The 19,746-nt window shown below is 45.1% G+C and overlaps 1 protein-coding gene across 3 annotated transcripts in view; it reads left to right on the top strand.

Annotated features, from left to right (window-relative positions):
- Positions 1-19,746, top strand: part of LOC123992603 (chloride channel protein 2-like) — a 151,504-nt gene that overhangs the window by 60,199 nt on the left and 71,559 nt on the right. For all 3 annotated transcript variants that reach the window (XM_046293878.1, XM_046293877.1, XM_046293879.1), the window contains 6 exons: positions 6,007-6,138; positions 7,011-7,139; positions 7,355-7,488; positions 7,831-7,908; positions 11,495-11,573; positions 17,137-17,262. In XM_046293878.1, coding sequence (XP_046149834.1) covers positions 6,007-6,138; positions 7,011-7,139; positions 7,355-7,488; positions 7,831-7,908; positions 11,495-11,573; positions 17,137-17,262 — 678 coding nt within the window. The remainder of the gene's footprint in view (positions 1-6,006; positions 6,139-7,010; positions 7,140-7,354; positions 7,489-7,830; positions 7,909-11,494; positions 11,574-17,136; positions 17,263-19,746) is intronic.

Raw genomic sequence — 19,746 nt, 5'->3', positions numbered from 1 at the left:
AATGTCAAGCTCTTGTACCAGCTGGTGATCAATAAAATTACCTGCTGCTCCCAAATCTATCAAGCCCTCTACATACTTAGTAACCCCCTTCACGATTATCAATACTGGGATGGAGAATTGCTTCTGGGAGAAATCAATGAACAAAAATGAAAGACAGGGCTATGTTCAAGAACACAACGAAACAGAACACAAGGTTGACTAAGAAAATAAATACAGAACCTTACAGTATTATGTCATGTATTGTTTCAAGTGACCCCAGGAAGCGTAGCTGATGCTTTTGCTTCGGCTAATGGAGATCCTAATAAATGCCAAATATGGCTAATTAAGCATCCCATATATAGCGCAGCACTTGTAGACTAGCACAGGAAAGCAGTGCCACAGACGAAAGTAGAAACAAGTGATCAAACCTGAGTTAGGCTACTTTATATCTTTGGTATAGCATGCAAGGCTCGCCCTGCTCCCTCCGACAGTCAAACAAACTTAGATTTTGAGGGGGTTTTTCATTACAGTAACGCAAAGTAATATAACTAGTAATATAACTTGATGCTTTCCACACAAAGTAATATTGTAAAGTAACGCGTTACATTTGTTAAATGTAACGAGTAATATGTAACATATTGTTTTTACAAGTAGCTAATCCCAAAGACTGGTCAGGAGTTGCTCTTGGTCCTAGATCTGAGCAGGACAAACTCCACCCCTAGATCTGAGCAGGACAAACTCCACCCCTAGATCTGAGCAGGACAAACTCCTCCCCTAGATCTGAGCAGGATAAACTCCACTCCTAGATCTGAGCAGGACAAACTCCACCCCTAGATCTGAGCATGACAAACTCCACCCCTAGACCTGAGCAGGACAAACTCCTCCCCTAGATCTGAGCAGGACAAACTCCTCCCCTAGATCTGAGCAGGACAAACTCCTCCCCTAGATCTGAGCAGGACAAACTCCTCCCCTAGATCTGAGCAGGACAAACTCCTCCCCTAGATCTGAGCAGGACAAACTCCACCCCTAGATCTGAGCAGGACAAACTCCACCCCTAGATCTGAGCAGGACAAACTCAAACTCCCTAGATCTGAGCAGGACAAACTCCTCCCCTAGATCTGAGCAGGACAAACTCCTCCCCTGGATCTGAGCAGGACAAACTCCTCTAGAGAGGAGAACAAGAGAAACAAGAGAGGAAAATAAAGACATAAAACATGAGTTCAGAAAGAGAAGGCAATTGGAATGTAACAGAGGCAGATTTGGTGAGTAAAGTTTAGAGGTAGAGATTTATCTGTTGGTCATGATGAGTGGCACCTGGTGAGAGTCCTCCCTCTACTCACCATCCATCTGTGTCATTTAATGTGTGTCAGCCATCAGTAGACCAGACAGACTTACCCTCAGGTATTCTTCCAACCCCCAGAGCTCCCCTGGCTCACTCACCCATTCACCCATCAGACTAATGGCTTGGCTGATAGCTGGGCTCAGGCTATAGGTGCTGACATACACTGAGCTCAGACCTTCCCGGGAAGCTCTGGTTGCACCTGCTCTTAATACACACTTTCCTAAACACACACACTTAGAGCAGAATGAGACCTCTGGGGGTTGGCTCTGGCTTTCAGGTGTTATGTCATCACCACCTGTCTTGCACTGAGCCCTAAAACAGAACAGGAGTTTTCACCTTCGTGTTTTAATCAGTTATCATCCTGTCATGCCAGTCTCCCTCATGGCGGGAGTTATTTCATAGCATTTCCCTTTACGACCGTAAACCCCCACTAGAGAAGGGGGTATAGAAGTAGGCAGCGAAGCGAGAAGGAGAGTTTGTGTCATAACGCCATTAACCAGCAATGAGACGTATCATAGAGTACGTTTTACATGCACTCTAATAATTCAATATTAAACGGATTATGGCAGTAGGCCGAGTATTGCAATAGTCATGTAAACACCTTACTCTGCTTATCTTAATCAGTGTAAGGTCCAAATTGAAGTAAGCTTTTAGGGAAATGTATATGTATATCTGCCTATCTACAATAATTGTATTATTGTGTGCATGTAACCATGCTCAGTGTGATGTAAAGTCATAAGCTGGTAAGTCGTTCCCATATACTGGGTGGTGGCGTGATGGAGGAACACAACTAGGCGTTTACCCGAGAATCAGCCACAGCATTTATATCTAATTTACATAAACATCCTCCCATCCCTAAACATCTCAATAGCATAAGGAAGCCATCTATGGGAGATGTTCCTGTGAGAGAGTGAGGAGCAGGGAGGGAAAGGTTGTGTTTTATAGGGGTTAGTATACAGTTAAGGAGGGAAGGATTGTGTTTATTAGGGGTTAGATTACAGTCAAGGAGGGAAAGGTTGTGTTTTATAGGGGTTACACTACAGTCAAGGAGGGAAAGGTTGTGTTTTATAGGGGTTAGACTACAGTCAAGGAGGGAAGGTTGTGTTTTATAGGGGTTAGACTACAGTCAAGGAGGGAAGTTGTGGTTTATAGGGGTTACACTACAGTCAAGGTTGGAGGGGGAAGTCAAGGAGGGTTGTGTTTTATAGGGGTTAGACTACAGTCAGGAGGGAAGGACTGTGTTTTATAGGGGTTAGACTACAGTCAAGGAGGGAAGGACTGTGTTTTATAGGGGTTAGACTACAGTCAAGGAGGAGGACTGGAAGGAGTCTGTGTTTTATAGGGGTTACACTACAGTCAAGGAGGGAAGGACTGTGTTTTTTTATCAAGGAGGGAAGGACTGGTTTTATAGGGGACTACAGTCAAGGAGGGAAGGACTGTGTTTTATAGGGGTTAGGGGACTACAGTCAGGAGGGAGACTGGAAGGACTGTGTTTTATAGGGGTTAGACTACAGTCAGGAGGAGGGAAGGACTGTGTTTTATAGGGGTTACACTACAGTCAGGAGGAGGACTGGAAGGACTGTGTTTTATAGGGGTTAGACTACAGTCAGGAGGAGGACTGGGAAGGACTGTGTTTTATAGGGGTTAGACTACAGTCAAGGAGGGAAGGACTGTGTTTTTTTATAGGGGTTAGACTACAGTCAAGGAGGGAAGGACTGTGTTTTATAGGGGTTAGACTACAGTCAAGGAGGGAAGGACTGTGTTTTATAGGGGTTAGACTACAGTCAAGGAGGGGAAGGACTGTGTTTTATAGGGGTTAGACTACAGTCAAGGAGGGAAGGACTGTGTTTTATACAGTCAGGGATGGAAGGACTGTGGTTAGACTACAGTCAAGGAGGGAAGGACTGTGTTTTATAGGGGTTAGACTACAGTCAGGATGGAAGGACTGTGTTTTATAGGGGTTAGACTACAGTCAAGGAGGGAAGGACTGTGTTTTCAGGGATGGAAGGACTGTGTTTTAGGGGTTAGACTACAGTCAGGGATGGAAGGACTGTGTTTTATAGGGGTTAGACTACAGAGGAGGGAAGGACTGTGTTTTATAGGGGTTAGACTACAGTCAGGGATGGAAGGACTGTGTTTTAAGTCAAGGATGGAAGGACAGTCAGGGATGGAAGGACTGTGTTTTATAGGGGTTAGACTACAGTCAAGGAGGGAAGGACTGTGTTTTATAGGGGTTAGACTACAGTCAAGGAGGGAAGGACTGTGTGTTTTATCAAGGAGGGAAGGACTGTGGGGTTAGACTACAGTCAAGGAGGGAAGGACTGTGTTTTATAGGGGTTAGACTACAGTCAAGGAGGGAAGGACTGTGTTTTATAGGGGTTAGACTACAGTCAAGGAGGGAAGGACTGTGTTTTATAGGGGTTAGACTACAGTCAAGGAGGGAAGGTTCAAGGAGGGAAGGACTGTGTTTTATAGGGGTTAGACTACAGTCAAGGAGGGAAGGACTGTGTTTTATAGGGGTTAGACTACAGTCAAGGAGGGAAGGACTGTGTTTTATAGGGGTTACACTAGAGTCAGTGTTTAGGAGTATGGACATAGCTGGGTCGTATCTGCTGAATCTCTCCCTTTTTCTTCCTTCTCCTGTCCCCACTGTCTCCCTCGTGCACTTTTTTTGTCTCCTTCTCCCTCCCTCTCTTCCTCTCTCTCCTAGTTGATATGTAAAAGTTAAAGAGCTGAGTAGTGTGGTTTTCTGTCCCGTTCTATCCTAATGCCATTTGCTGGTGGTCGTACACATAGCCAAGCAGGCCTAGCTAATTGTCTCTCTTTCTTATGTGTTTCCTTTTATGTGTTTCCTTTCTCTCACTTGTTCATCTTCACTCATTCATTCTCTCAGCCATTTAGAGTTTGGCACGGAAAGCGGATGCATTCTGTATCCAAGGCAACCTAAATTAGTCTCAGCAGGTATGTGGGTATTATTGCTAGAGGCAGAGAGAGGGAGAGAGAAAGCGTCAAAAAGAAGGCTAAAGGATAGTCCAAGAGAGACAGGAGAGGAGAAGGAGATGGAGGAGCAAAGAAACTAGGGACAGAGGAAGAAAAGGAAAAGAAAAGTGGAAAGAGAGAGAAAGCAAAGAAAGTTCCAGTAAGGAGAGGAAGACCAATACAAAGAGAAGAGATAGAAGGTAGAAAAGGAAAAAGAAGGATAAGAGTAATGAAAGAAGTTAAAGCCGTGGGTTGAAGAGTGATGAGAAAGAGGTGGTAAGGAAGGAAGTGTGGTAGACAGGATGGAGTGAATGAGAAATTGAAGAGAAGAGATGATAGGGATGGAGGGGAATGGCATGCAGGTTATTGCCTTCCGTAAAGAATGACGCTGGTAAGCTTTTTAATGTGTGTACTGTGTACCCAAGGAAAACCAGTGAGCCATAGCAGCACAGACGGAGCTAACCACATTACTGCTCAGAGACCAGATAAGATTACCTGCTGCTGGTTGAAACACACGCTTTTATATGTACATGTACATGTATATGTTTGCATGTACATGCTCTCTCACACAAGCAAAGAGACAGAGGCCTGTAACCTAGCGGTTAAGAGCGTTGGGACAGAAACCAAAAGGTCGCTGGTTCGAATCCCAAGCTGACTAGAGGAAACATCTGTCGATGTTCCCTTGAGCAAGGCACTTAACCCTAATTGCTCTGGATGCTGACTAGAGAACAGAAGGGGCTCTTAGAATACAGCTGGGCTGTGGGTGAGATGATGCAACACACACAGTGTTTTACACTGCTTATATAAGTGTGTTAGACAGACAGACAGTGAAGGTGTTGATTGGAAAGTGTGTGCGTAGCCTAGCGTACTAAAAACATGCATGTTGCTCTGTCACCATTCCTGCCTCAGGACAATCTATTCCCCTATATGATAGTACACACAGGCTGTACTATACATGATGGAGGAGAGACAGAGATGGGGAGAGCAATAATACTTTAGATGCGAAGGAAGAGAAAGGCAGGAAGAGAGAGGAAGAGGGGGATACTGAAAGAAGATTTTATTTCATACCTTTGTTTATTCTCCCTTTCTTCTGACATAATCTTGTAGTGTGGTAAAGTAGCATTAGTGTGGTTTAGTACATTGGTGAGATGAGAGGAGACAGAATTAGATGAGAGGGGAGCAGAGCAGTACTAGTGATAGGACAGTGTGGAGTGCCTGATGTGACACAGTCGTTAAAGTTGAGGACTAGAGGTGCCCCTGCTGCTAGACCTCTTCACTCTGAGAGGAGCAATGAGGTCAGGAGAGAGGGAGAGAGCAGAGGAAAATAGGGGAGGAACTGGTAGAGGAGGCAGTACAGTATGTGTGTGTGTGTGTGGGGGGGGGGTAGAAAGAGGAGAGGATTGGAGTAAACTCTGTGAATATAAAAACAGCCCCATTTAAAATGATACTAGAGGTGTCTGTGCAAAAGTTGACATCAACAAATGGGCAGTTGTGGGTGCAGGGGTTTACATTGTATGGTGGGTATGTGTAGTACTGACTCCAAGGTGAGTAATGCAGTTTTAACAACGCTAAACTTCTCTCCTCAGTCTGTAAGATGTGTTGGTTTGTTTGTTTTGTAGTTCTGACTGACTTGACTGACCAGTACTTTAGTAGTAACAGTGTTGTTGTTGTCTAACAGTATGCACCTGTATCTCTCTTCCCTCCAGTCTGTACGGTGCGCTGTCAGAAGTTCCTCATCTCTCGTGTTGGTGAAGACTGGATCTTCCTCATCCTTCTCGGTCTACTCATGGCTCTGGTCAGCTGGGTGGTTGACTTCGCTATCGCCATCTGTCTACAAGGTAAGGAGGAGGGAGTTGAAGGGAGGGATTTGGGGAGGGAAGGTGAGGTAGACTTGGTCTAATGACGACTTTGGTCAGCTGTACACTCCGTTCCTTTGGCTGAATCTTTTCATCTGACATCTCTCCTGCATGCAGCTAAAGAAGACATGCCACACACCAGATAATCTCAGACACTGTGGTTTACTCACGTACATCGCTCCAACCAGGGTGTGTGTGTTCATAGTGAGCTGCAGTGCAGATTACTGTCCTCCTGAGCTGCATGCAGGTGTGTGTGTGTGTGTATGATTAGCTTCAATCTGGTTTAATGTCATCTTTGCGCCATGAAACTGTGTGTGCGCATGTGTGTGTGTACGATTAGCTTAAATGTGGTTTAGTTTAATTTTTGCAGCGTGAAACTGTGTTTGTGTGCTGGTAGCATGTATGCTGGGTGTTCAGAAGGTGTGTGGGTGTCAATGTGCTTTATCTTCAGTCAAACATACATTTACACACATTGCTGTGGTGTGTGTGTGTGTCAGATGGTAGACTGCATGTGGAGAAAGTAGAGAGGGGAGAAGAGTGAGTCATCTAGAAGCAAGCCGCCCATCCCCTATTTCTCCACACAGGCACATACACATTTTGATCTCTCCCTGTAATGAAGTCATTTTTAGGAGAAGAGTCCTGCGGGTTCTACTGTTGTCAGATATTTTGTCGCTGTACTCATGAGTAGGGTTGGGATTTGCCAGGAACCTCACGATACAATATTATCATGATACTTAGGTGCCGATAGGTATTGCGATTCTCATGTTTTATATATGTTTTTACAATTTATATATTGGATGGACTTTTACTTTATGATTGACACCAAGTTGATATTGGACTGTGTGTGTCCACAGCACAGAAGTGGATGTACGGAGGCCTGGAGAGTAATGTGTTTCTCCAATACCTGGCCTGGGTCACCTACCCTGTGGTGCTCATCACCTTCTCAGCTGGCTTCACACAGATACTGGCCCCACAGGCCGTAGGTAAGACACACACACACACACACACACACACACACACGCACGCACACACACACACACGCACGCACGCACACACACACACACACACACACACACACACACACACACACACACACACACACACACACACACACACACACACACACACACACACACACACACACACACACACACATACTGACTGCACCATAGCACCATAACCCCCTCTCCCCCTCTAGGTTCAGGTATCCCAGAGATGAAGACCATTCTGAGGGGTGTAGTGCTGAAAGAATACCTCACCTTTAAAACCTTTGTGGCCAAAGTGATCGGCCTCACCTGTGCCCTGGGCAGTGGCATGCCTCTGGGAAAGGAGGTAACAGACACACTCAGTACAAATTATTCTCACTACACACACACCTCTGACGCGTACACACACATACGCTGTTCTCACAGTCAGGCTTGTATGAGTGTGTCACATGTTGCTGCCAGTACAGTACAGTCTGTTCAACTAGCTATGCAGACACACACTCCATTTGACAGCCAGCAGATGCAATCTGGCTTGAAGGCTCCTAAAACCAATCAATATATCTGTGATTCATAGGACAAGGGGTTATCACAGTGAACCACAGAGACTGGCGCTGGCGTGGGGTTGTGGTGACACATGGACCAAGTATTTTAGGAAATCATTCATAAGACATTCTCTCTCCCTCTCTAGGGTCCGTTTGTTCACATTGCCAGTCTGTGTGCTGCACTCCTCAGCAAGTTCATGTCTCTGTTTGGTGGAATCTACGAGGTAAACCACAACTGGACAAGTGCACACACACACAAGTTACCACATTGTTATCAATATGACCTTTCAGAAGGAATCACCACGCAGAAATATGTTGAACCATTTATTACAAAATGAATAATGCAAGTCTTGTCGATATAGGCTCTGCTCCTTCAGGGTAGCTCAATGCCCAAGCAGTGTCAATATACACTGAACAAAAATATAAACGCAACATGTAAAGCGTTGGTCCCATGTTTCATGAGCTGAAATGAAATATCCCAGAAATGTTCCATACGCACAAAAAGCGTATTTCTCTCACATTTTGTGCACAAATTTGTTTACATCGCTATTAGTATGAATAAATGAAAAAGTATGCACTTACTACTGTAGTTCGCTCGTGGAAAGAGTTCTGCTAAATGTCTAAAATTGAGAAAAAATATAAATGTATGCAACTCACTACTATAAGCAGCTCTGGATAAGAGTTCTGCTAAATGACTCAAATGTAAATGTGTTAGTGAGCATTTTTCCTTTGCCAAGATAATCAATCCACCTGACAGATGCTGATTAAACACCATCCTCATTACATAGGTGGACCTTGTGCTGGGGACAATAATAGGTTGTGATGGGGTGTGTTAACCGAGAGTACAGGCTCTGCTTGAAGCTAGCATAGGTACAAACAAAGTATATAGTAGTCACGAGACTAATCTGCTACATTTATCATCACATTTAAACTACAGTACCACCACATTACATCTTATGTAGCGATACAGAAATTTGTTCTTAACTGACTTGCCTAGTTAAATAAAGGTAAAATAAAAATAAAAAATCACTATAAGCAAATGCATACTAGCAGTAGCAGCAAGCAGCAGCAAGATATATGAGCAGAACCGGTCAGCTAAATAGACCTCCAAATAAGGCAGGCGTGATTGTTACTAGCATCTAATTGGTGCAATCTCTGCTGATGCGTCAACTGAGGCGGGCACTTGGATTCCCGATCTGAACTGCCTTTGCTTTATTAATCCGTTGCTTTCTCCTTTCAACACTATACTTGCCTCTGATATTTCACTTCCATAGCCTAACTTTTTCCCAGTACTCTCCCTTATGCACATCACATTTAAACCACAGTACCCCCACAGTACATCTTATCACTATATCTATCATCTACTGTAGCCACTGATCATGCAGTCAAACCAACTCCACTATGGTTGAGATGCCATAGTAATTCACTGAACAGGCTCATCTCTCCCTTAAGACAGAACTGTACTGTAGTTTAGCTATGTATTGAAAAGATTCCTTGTTTCTCTGAACTCCTAAATCAGGCCGATCGACATCTTTCTCTCCCTCTCCCTCCCTCTCACTCTACTCTCTCTGATGGGGGTAAAAGAAGCTGTGATAGCTCAGGAGGAGCTGTGAGAAACACACTCTTCTGATTCTCCAATCTGTTTGTTCCTCTTCCTAATCGACTGCTCCTGTCTGCGTCGGCTTAAACCCAGGCCTGTTAGTGGGCTAGCTCAGAGGAAAGAATTGACTTGGCGAAGAAGAGAGAAACATGTCACACATTGCCAGTTTAGAGAATGTTTTCTGTCTCGACTGTCCCGAAGAAGCACATGTCCAGAATGCATATGTATTTCTTTGCTTACACACACACACACAGTACGTATATTTACAGAAGTAACATACACATAATAAATATTTAAACTAGCATTTTATTTGCTAACTAATCAAAGACATCTCATGTGTAATCTCCCTAGCTATACTACAGGGAGCGATAAATACATGTAGCGATACATAAATTAAGAAAAGTTTCGAAAGCAAGGGAGAGAGAGATGGAGGTAAAGACGGACAACCAGGCAAAAAGGAGTAGAGAGATAGAAAGTTGAAAGACTGTGTTTATTCCGCTTGGGCCTTAGGGGACAGAGGGAATGAGAGAGAGGGAATCTTTGATTCATCTCTCTGTACTCTGAAGATGAGAGTCCCTTGTTCCCTCTGTCAGTGTGTGTGTGTGAAGGGACGGGGGCAGGGGCAATGAAGAATCTTTGAAGCAAACCCCCAAGTCCCCTCAAGTGTGGAGAACTCCTTTGCTACATACCCCTGTTTCTGTCTGTCTGTCTGTCTGTCTGTCTGTCTGTCTGTCTGTCTGTCTGTCTGTCTGTCTGTCTGTCTGTCTGTCTGTCTGTCTGTCTGTCTGTCTGTCTGTCTGTCTGTCTGTCTGTCTGTCTGTCTGTCTGTCTGTCTGTCTGTCTGTCTGTCTGTCTGTCTGTCTGTCTGTCTGTCTGTCTGTCTGTCTGTCTGTCTGTCTGTCTGTCTGTCTGTCTGTCTGTCTGTCTGTCTGTCTGTCTGTCTGTCTGTCTCCCCTTAATCTTCTTGTCCTTCTCTCCCTCGGCTCCCTCTAGCCTCTTTCTCCTTCCCTCATCCTCTCTCTCTTTCTCCCTCCTCTCTATGTTGTATCTGTACTGTATACGAATATGGTGCATTTTATGGCATACCAATGACAAGTGTGTGTGTGTGGTGGTGTTTAGTACACATTCACACTCACCTCTCTGTTTCACTAACATGCTGCATAAAGGAGCCAAGCCTCATAGGAAACAAGGTAAAGCATGGCTGGAGATGAAGGGCAGAACATTCACCATAACTTCCTCCTCTCCAGAACTCCATATCCCATCTCTCTACCACCTATTTAAATGACATATCTGTAAACCATCTATAGTCCCATGCCATACTGTGTTTGCAGAAGTTTTATTACAGTCAACCGTACCATGTGGCTGTTTGGGCAGTGGCATAGATCCAATCTCTCTGTGCCATCTACCAAAATAAAGCAATTTAATGTTTTCAAAACTGTTTTATGAAAGATGTGTTATATTTGCAGGAATGCTCTTCGCTATTTTCAGTGTTGAGAAAAGGAAACTATGATAGTTGAGAAACTATGAGAGCTGCTTCGTTTTGGCACCAAAGCTTTCGTTTTTTCCACACAAACTACTCTTCCATCAATGCATTTGTTCATTAAAATATGACCTACAAAGTGATGATGTTTAGGAATAAACACATTAGCACTCAAACTAAAGTGGAGAAGGGTTCTTCATATTTACTGGTCGGAGTAAGTGTGACAGGCAAACGGAGGCAAACATTTTAACTCAGCATTTCCCAAACTCGGTCCTGGGAACCCCAAGGGATGCATGTTTTGGTGTTTGCCCTAGCACTACACAGCTGAACCAAAACATGCACCCCTTGGGGTCCGCAGGACTGAGTTTGGGGAAATTCTAAATTAATGAAATGTATCCATTTGAATCTTTAAGAATTGTACTTATTAGTGCCTCATGAGCTTAGTTCAGTCCTTGCATACATAGCTCTGTCCATGAATTTGAGAGTGGATACATTTCTTCAGCCCTATCCCTCAGCTTTTTACTGAAACGGGTGGGAGGAGGCTTTGTTACTGTTTCATGGTGAAATGCGTTATGGGTAAAAAAATATTTTAACTCTTCATTTCATCCACAACAGCTCTGACAAGGAAACATTGGGCGATACTTGCTGCTTTGCATGCTAATTGCTAACAGGCATTAGTGAGAGCTGTGTGTCTGTAAATGTAAATATGCCTCTCCGTATGTGTTTACAGAATGAGTCGAGGAACATTGAGATGTTGGCAGCTGCTTGTGCTGTGGGGGTCGGCTGCTGTTTCGCTGCCCCTATTGGAGGTGAGTGACACCAACATCCCACTGGACACAAACGCGTTGAATCAATGTTGTTTCAGTGTAATTTGTCAACGTATTCTGACAGGGAATCTATGCTGGATTTGAAAAAAGTCATCAACATAAACTGTTTTGTAACCAAATTTCAGCATAGAGAAACCTTGTATAAAATGTGTTGAATTTGTACCTTTTAAAACAATGTCAGATCTTCGACATTATATCCACTATCAGGAAAAAAAACAAGAGGCTGGGCAGCACCTACTGTAGAATGTATCTATTTACAGCTACCCTTGGTCTCCCGTCCAGGGTTTTAACGTAGCCTAGCCCTTAGCTATGATAATTGTCACTGACTATTACCAATGTGCTATCCTGAGAATGATTCTTAAGAGATCTCCCCTTAAAAACGAAATAGATTCAATGTTGCTATCGAAGTCATACCAAAGGATGGGTTTAACAGAGCAAATGAAATGTGACCATGCTATATCACTCTTATATCATCAATGATGCTATTTAGGCCTATATAAACATATAGCATTTTGCAAAGTCATCAACAGCTATTGTCTCAATTCAACCCAGGATTCAACAACAAATAGACTACACAGGCCTATGATTTCAATCTCTGGTTGATTTCAAATGTATTGAAATGTAGTGTTATTGAATAGTTAGGTTGTCAACTCAACCAAATATAATAATGTTTTATTCTTATATTTGTATTGTACTTTTTACCCCTTTTTCGGGATATCCTTCGCTGCTACTCCTGTACCGACTCGGGAGAGGTGAAGGTCGAGAGCCATGCGTCCTTCAAAACATGACCCTGCCAAGTCGCACTGCTTCTTAACTCACTGCTCGCATAACCCGGAAGCCAGCCGCCCCAATGTGTCGGAGGAAACACCGTACAACTGGCGACCGAAGTCAGCATGCATGTGCCCGGCCCACCACAAGGAGTTGCTAGAGAGGGGGATAAGGACATCGACATCGCGGCCGGCAAAACCCTCCCCTAACCCGGACGCCGCTGGGCCAATTGTGCACCGCCTCATTGGTCTCCCAGTCGAACCCGGGTCTGCAGTGACGCCTCTAGCACTGCGGTGCTTTAGACCGCTGTGCCGCTCGGGAGGCCCAAATATAAAAGTGTTGAAGGAGAGTTCCATCTGTGCCACTGACTTAGTCTGGCTTTAATTCCAGTTTGTCTACAAATCAACAATTGATATGTTGGATTCACATCTCCGTCTCAACCAAAAATCTACGTTAAAGAATAGGACTACATCAAACATGAATTTAAAGAGCATTTAGATTTTGGTTTGATTTGATTTAGTGAAAACACAATTGAATTTCAACTCACTTTTGGCTGTCTTTTTGACTTGGTAAATATTACATTTACATTTAAGTCATTTAGCAGACGCTCTTATCCAGAGCGACTTACAAATTGGTGCATTCACCTTATGACATCCAGTGGGACAGTCACTTAACAATAGTGCATCTAAAACTTAGGGGGGGTGGGGTGAGAGGGATTACTTATCCTATCCTAGGTATTCCTTAAAGAGGTGGGGTTTCAGGTGTCTCCGGAAGGTGGTGATTGACTCCGCTGTCCTGGCGTCGTGAGGGAGTTTGTTCCACCATTGGGGGGCCAGGGCAGCAAACAGTTTTGACTGGGCTGAGCGGGAGCTGTACTTCCTCAGTGGTAGGGAGGCGAGCAGGCCAGAGGTGGATGAACGCAGTGCCCTTGTTTGGGTGTAGGGCCTGATCAGAGCCTGGAGGTACTGAGGTGCCGTTCCCCTCACAGCTCCGTAGGCAAGCACCATGGTCTTGTAGCGGATGCGAGCTTCAACTGGAAGCCAGTGGAGAGAACGGAGGAGCGGGGTGACGTGAGAGAACTTGGGAAGGTTGAACACCAGACGGGCTGCGGCGTTCTGGATGAGTTGAAGGGGTTTAATGGCACAGGCAGGGAGCCCAGCCAACAGCGAGTTGCAGTAATCCAGACGGGAGATGACAAGTGCCTGGATTAGGACCTGCGCCGCTTCCTGTGTGAGGCAGGGTCGTACTCTGCGGATGTTGTAGAGCATGAACCTACAGGAACGGGCCACCGCCTTGATGTTGGTTGAGAACGACAGGGTGTTGTCCAGGATCACGCCAAGGTTCTTGGCGCTCTGGGAGGAGGACACAATGGAGTTGTCAACCGTGATGGCGAGATCATGGAACGGGCAGTCCTTCCCCGGGAGGAAGAGCAGCTCCGTCTTGCCGAGGTTCAGCTTGAGGTGGTGATCCGTCATCCACACTGATATGTCTGCCAGACATGCAGAGATGCGATTCGCCACCTGGTCATCAGAAGGGGAAAGGAGAAGATTAATTGTGTGTCGTCTGCATAGCAATGATAAGAGAGACCATGTGAGGTTATGACAGAGCCAAGTGACTTGGTGTATAGCGAGAATAGGAGAGGGCCAAGAACAGAGCCCTGGGGGACACCAGTGGTGAGAGCGCGTGGTGAGGAGACAGATTCTCGCCACGCCACCTGGTAGGAGCGACCTGTCAGGTAGGACGCAATCCAAGCGTGGGCCGCGCCGGAGATGCCCAACTCGGAGAGGGTGGAGAGGAGGATCTGATGGTTCACAGTATCGAAGGCAGCCGATAGATCTAGAAGGATGAGAGCAGAGGAGAGAGAGTTAGCTTTAGCAGTGCGGAGCGCCTCCGTGATACAGAGGAGAGCAGTCTCAGTTGAATGACTAGTCTTGAAACCTGACTGATTTGGATCAAGAAGGTCATTCAGAGAGAGATAGCGGGAGAGCTGGCCAAGGACGGCACGTTCAAGAGTTTTGGAGAGAAAAGAAAGAAGGGATACTGGTCTGTAATTGTTGACATCGGAGGGATCGAGTGTAGGTTTTTTCAGAAGGGGTGCAACTCTCGCTCTCTTGAAGACGGAAGGGACGTAGCCAGCGGTCAGGGATGAGTTGATGAGCGAGGTGAGGTAAGGGAGAAGGTCTCCGGAAATGGTCTGGAGAAGAGAGGAGGGGATAGGGTCAAGCGGGCAGGTTGTTGGGCGGCCGGCCGTCACAAGACGCGAGATTTCATCTGGAGAGAGAGGGAGAAAGAGGTCAGAGCACAGGGTAGGGCAGTGTGAGCAGAACCAGCGGTGTCGTTTGACTTAGCAAACGAGGATCGGATGTCGTCAACCTTCTTTTCAAAATGGTTGACGAAGTCATCTGCAGAGAGGGAGGAGGGGGGAGGGGCGGAGGATTCAGGAGGGAGGAGAAGGTGGCAAAGAGCTTCCTAGGGTTAGAGGCAGATGCTTGGAATTTAGTGTGGTAGAAAGTGGCTTTAGCAGCAGAGACAGAGGAGGAAAATGTAAAGAGGAGGGAGTGAAAGGATGCCAGGTCCGCAGGGAGGCGAGTTTTCCTCCATTTCCGCTCGGCTGCCCGGAGCCCTGTTCTGTGAGCTCGCAATGAGTCATCGAGCCACGGAGCGGGAGGGGAGGACCGAGCCGGCCTGGAGGATAGGGGACATAGAGAGTCAAGGGATGCAGAGAGGGAGGAGAGGAGGGTTGAGGAGGCAGAATCAGGAGATAGGTGGGAGAAGGTTTGAGCGGAGGGAAGAGATGATAGGATGGAAGAGGAGAGAGTAGCGGGGGAGAGAGAGCGAAGGTTGGGACGGCGCGATACCATCCGAGTAGGGGCAGTGTGGGAGGTGTTGGATGAGAGCGAGAGGGAAAAGGATACAAAGCAGTGGTCGGAGACTTGGAGGGGAGTTGCAATGAGGTTAGTGGAAGAACAGCATCTAGTAAAGATGAGGTCGAGCGTATTGCCTGCCTTGTGAGTAGGGGGAAGGTGAGAGGGTGAGGTCAAAAGAGGAGAGGAGTGGAAAGAAGGAGGCAGAGAGGAAAGAGTCAAAGGTAGACGTGGGGAGGTTAAAGTCGCCCAGAACTGTGAGAGGTGAGCCGTCCTCAGGAAAGGAGCTTATCAAGGCATCAAGCTCATTGATGAACTCTCCGAGGGAACCTGGAGGGCGATAAATGATAAGGATGTTAAGCTTGAAAGGGCTAGTAACTGTGACAGCATGGAATTCAAAGGAGGCGATAGACAGATGGGTAAGGGGAGAAAGAGAGAATGACCACTTGGGAGAGATGAGGATCCCGGTGCCACCACCCCGCTGACCAGACGCTCTCGGGGTGTGCGAGAACACGTGGGCGGACGAAGAGAGAGCAGTAGGAGTAGCAGTGTTGTCTGTGGTGATCCATGTTTCCGTCAGTGCCAAGAAGTCGAGGGACTGGAGGGAGGCATAGGCTGAGATGAACTCTGCCTTGTTGACCGCAGATTGGCAGTTCCAGAGGCTACCGGAGACCTGGAACTCCACGTGGGTCGTGCGCGCTGGGACCACCAGAGTAGGGTGGCCGCAGCCACGCGGTGAGGAGCGTTTGTATGGTCTGTGCAGAGAGGAGAGAACAGGGATAAACAGACACATAGTTGACAGGCTACAGAAGAGGCTACGCTAATGCAAAGGAGATTGGAATGACAAGTGGACTACACGTCTCGAATGTTCAGAAAGTTAAGCTACGTAGCAAGAATCATATTGACTAAAATGATACAGTACTGCTGAAGTAGGCCAGCTGGCAGTGGGTGCGTTGTTGACACTACACTAATCAAGTCGTTCCGTTGAGTGTAATAGTTTCTGCAGTGTTGCTATTCGGGGCTAGCAGGCTAGCTAGCAGTGTTGTTTACGTTACGTTGTGTTAAAAGAACGACAATAGATGGCTAGCGAACCTAGAAAATCGCTCTAGACTACACAATTATCTTTGATACAAAGACGGCTATGTAGCTAGCTAAGTAGCTAGCTACGATCAAACAAATCAAACCGTTGTACTATAATGAAATGAAGTGAAAATGTGATACTACCTGTGAATGCGACCGGGTAGTTGAGTTCTATAAAGAAGACGTTGGCTAGCGTTGGCTAGCTAGCAGAGTCACCTACGTTAAGGACGACAAATAGCTGGCTAGCTAACCTCGGTAAATTAAGATAATCACTCTAAGACTACACACTCTAAACCTAAACAACACAATTATCTTGGATACGATGATACGAAGACAGCAAAGACAGCTATGTAGCTAGCTAACACTAAACTAATCAAGTCGTTCAGTTGAGTGTAATAGTTTCTCCAGTGCAGCTAATCAGTGGACGTTAGCTAGCTGGCTAGTGAAGACTACGTTAGGACGGCGAAATACGATAATTACGCAATTATCTTTGATACAAAGACGGCTATGTAGCTAGCTGAGAAGAAATTGCTAAGATAAGACAAATCAAACCGTTGTGATATAATGAAATATAATGAAAAAGTTATACTACCCGTGGGAGCGAAGTGCAGATGCGACCACTCACTCGTGATCTCATTGATCAACGTCTCAACCAAATATTACCCAATCATTCACCTTGAAATGACGTAGTGTGCCCTGTGGGATAACAGTCACTGACAGATACACTGGCTGGGTCAGAGGTTGCAAGGTTTGCTCTGCCCCGTTCACATAGTCACTTTGATCATGTTCCTGTGTGTTCCTGAGAATTGTATTAATGTGTGTGTGTTTTGTAGGTGTGCTGTTCAGTATTGAGGTAACGTCTACGTTCTTTGCGGTGAGGAATTACTGGAGAGGGTTCTTCGCTGCTACCTTCAGTGCCTTCATCTTCAGAGTCCTGGCCGTGTGGAATAAAGACGAGGGTAAGACCGGTCTACATGTATACTGAATGAATATATAAACGCAACATGTAAAATGTTTGTTTCATGAGCTGAAATAAAATAACCCAGAAATGTTCCATATTTACAAATAGCTTATTTCTCTCATATTTCGTGCACAAATTTGTTTACATCATTGTTAGTGAGCATTTCTCCTTTGCCAAGATAGATCCATCCACTTGACAGGTGTGGCATATCAAGAAGCTGATTAAATAGCATGATTATTACACAGTCACACCTTGTGCTGAGGACAATAAAAGGCCACTCTAAAATGTGCAGTTTTGCCACAGATGCCTCAAGTTTTTTCCGGGAGCGTGCAATTGGCATGCTGACTGCAGGAATGTCCACCAGGGCTTTTGCCAGAGAAATGAATGTTCATTTCTCTACCATTAGCCTCCTCCAATGTCGTTTTAGAGAATTTGCTAGTACTGTCAACCGGCCTCACAACTCCAAACCACGTGTAACCACGCCAGCCCAGGACCTCCACATAGTCTAAGACCAGTCACCCGGACGTCTGATGAAACTGGGTTTGCACAACTGAAGAATTTCTTCACAAACTGTAGAAACTGCTCACCTTCGATGGCCATTGGCACGCTAGAGAAGTGTCATGGTAATTCAAATTAATAATGATTAGAGACAAGGTCAATCCCCAATCAGGATATTACTTTTTTCAAAATGTATTAATTACATTAATTATTGCAGTAATGACGCTGGTCGACCTACCACCAAGTAATATTAAACAAAACAGGTAAACATGTTCATTTCTCTCTCACAGAAGTGTGCTCTTTATTGATGAATCCCGGTTTCAACTGTACTGGGCAGATGGCAGAAAGCGTGTATGGCGTTGTGTGGGCGAGCGCTTTGCTGATGTTAACGTTGTGAACAGAGTGCCCCATGGTGGAGGTGGGGTTATGTTATGGGCAGACATAAGCAATGGACAACGGACACAATTGCATTTAAATGATGGCACAGCGATACCGTGACGAGATCCTGAGGCCCATTGTCGTGCCACTCATCCGCCGCAATCACCTAAAGTTTCAGCATGATAATACACAGCCTGCATACTCACCAGACATGTCACCCATAGAGTATGTTTGGGATACTCTGGATCTACGTGTACGACAGCGGGTTCCAGTTCCCACCAATATCCAGCAACTTCACACAGCCATTGAAGAGGAGTAGAACAGGAAACAATCAACAGCCTGATCAACTCTATGCATGGGAGATGTGTCGCGTAGCATGAGGCAAATGGTGGTCACACCAGATACTGACTGGTTTTCTGATCCACACTCCTAACTTTTTTTAAGGTATCTGTGACCAACAGATGCATATCTGTATTCCCAGTCATGTGAAATACATAGATTAGGGGCTAATGAATTTATTTCAATTGACCGATTTCTCAATATTTATTTTTTATTTTTTATTTTACCTTATCACTAATCACATTAAACAAATAATAATCTTTCAGAAATGACTTTGTCAAAGCAACAGCATAACCAGGGCTTTACAATAAGGGGGGAAACGGAGGGGTTAAGTGGGTTAAAATCTTCCTAGAAGTCAGAGGGTGTACAGAGGAACATGTTAAAGTCAGAGGGTGCACAGAGAAACATGTTAAAATCTTCCTAGAAGTCAGAGGGTGCACAGAGGAACATGTTAAAGTCAGAGGGTGCACAGAGGAACATGTTAAAATCAGAGGGTGCACAGAGGAACATGTTAAAATCAGAGGGTGCACAGAGGAACATGTTAAAATCAGAGGGTGCACAGAGGAACATGTTAAAATCAGAGGGTGTACAGAGGAACAGCTCAGTTTAAAATCAGAGGGTGGGCACAGAGGAACATAGAATTAAAATCAGAGGGTGATACAGAGGCTAAACATATATTATTAAAATAAAATCAGAGGGTGCACAGAGGAACATGTTAAAATCAGAGGGTGCACAGAGGAACATGTTAAAATCAGAGGGTGCACAGAGGAACATGTTAAAATCAGAGGGTGCACAGAGGAACATGTTAAAATCAGAGGGTGCACAGAGGAACATGTTAAAATCAGAGGGTGCACAGAGGAACATGTTAAAATCAGAGGGTGCACAGAGAAACATGTTAAAATCTTCCTAGAAGTCAGAGGGTGTACAGAGGAACATGTTAAATTCAGAGGGTGCACAGAGGAACATGTTAAAATGCAGAATTTTAGCAAGTTTTTATTCATATAAAGAAATCTGATTTATTTAACTAAGCAGGTCAGTTAAAAGGAAATTCTTATTTACAATGGCACCACTATCCATGTGGTCTATATTAAAGGGCTCCTCATTAAATATTAAAAGGCTTTTAAAAATCAGTATTGGTGCACAATTTCATTTCAAATATCATTTCGTGGAACAACCCATACTGTATATTGGCACATGTAATCATTGATGTAAGGTCTGTACTGTATATAGCCCCTTAAAAGCATTTTGATAATGATGAATCACTCTC

This window comes from Oncorhynchus gorbuscha, linkage group LG13 (genome assembly GCF_021184085.1).
Source record: "Oncorhynchus gorbuscha isolate QuinsamMale2020 ecotype Even-year linkage group LG13, OgorEven_v1.0, whole genome shotgun sequence".
Classification (NCBI taxonomy): Eukaryota; Metazoa; Chordata; class Actinopteri; order Salmoniformes; family Salmonidae; genus Oncorhynchus; species Oncorhynchus gorbuscha.
The sequence above is the reverse complement of the archived record's forward strand: the minus strand, read 5'-3'. Positions and strand labels throughout refer to the sequence as shown.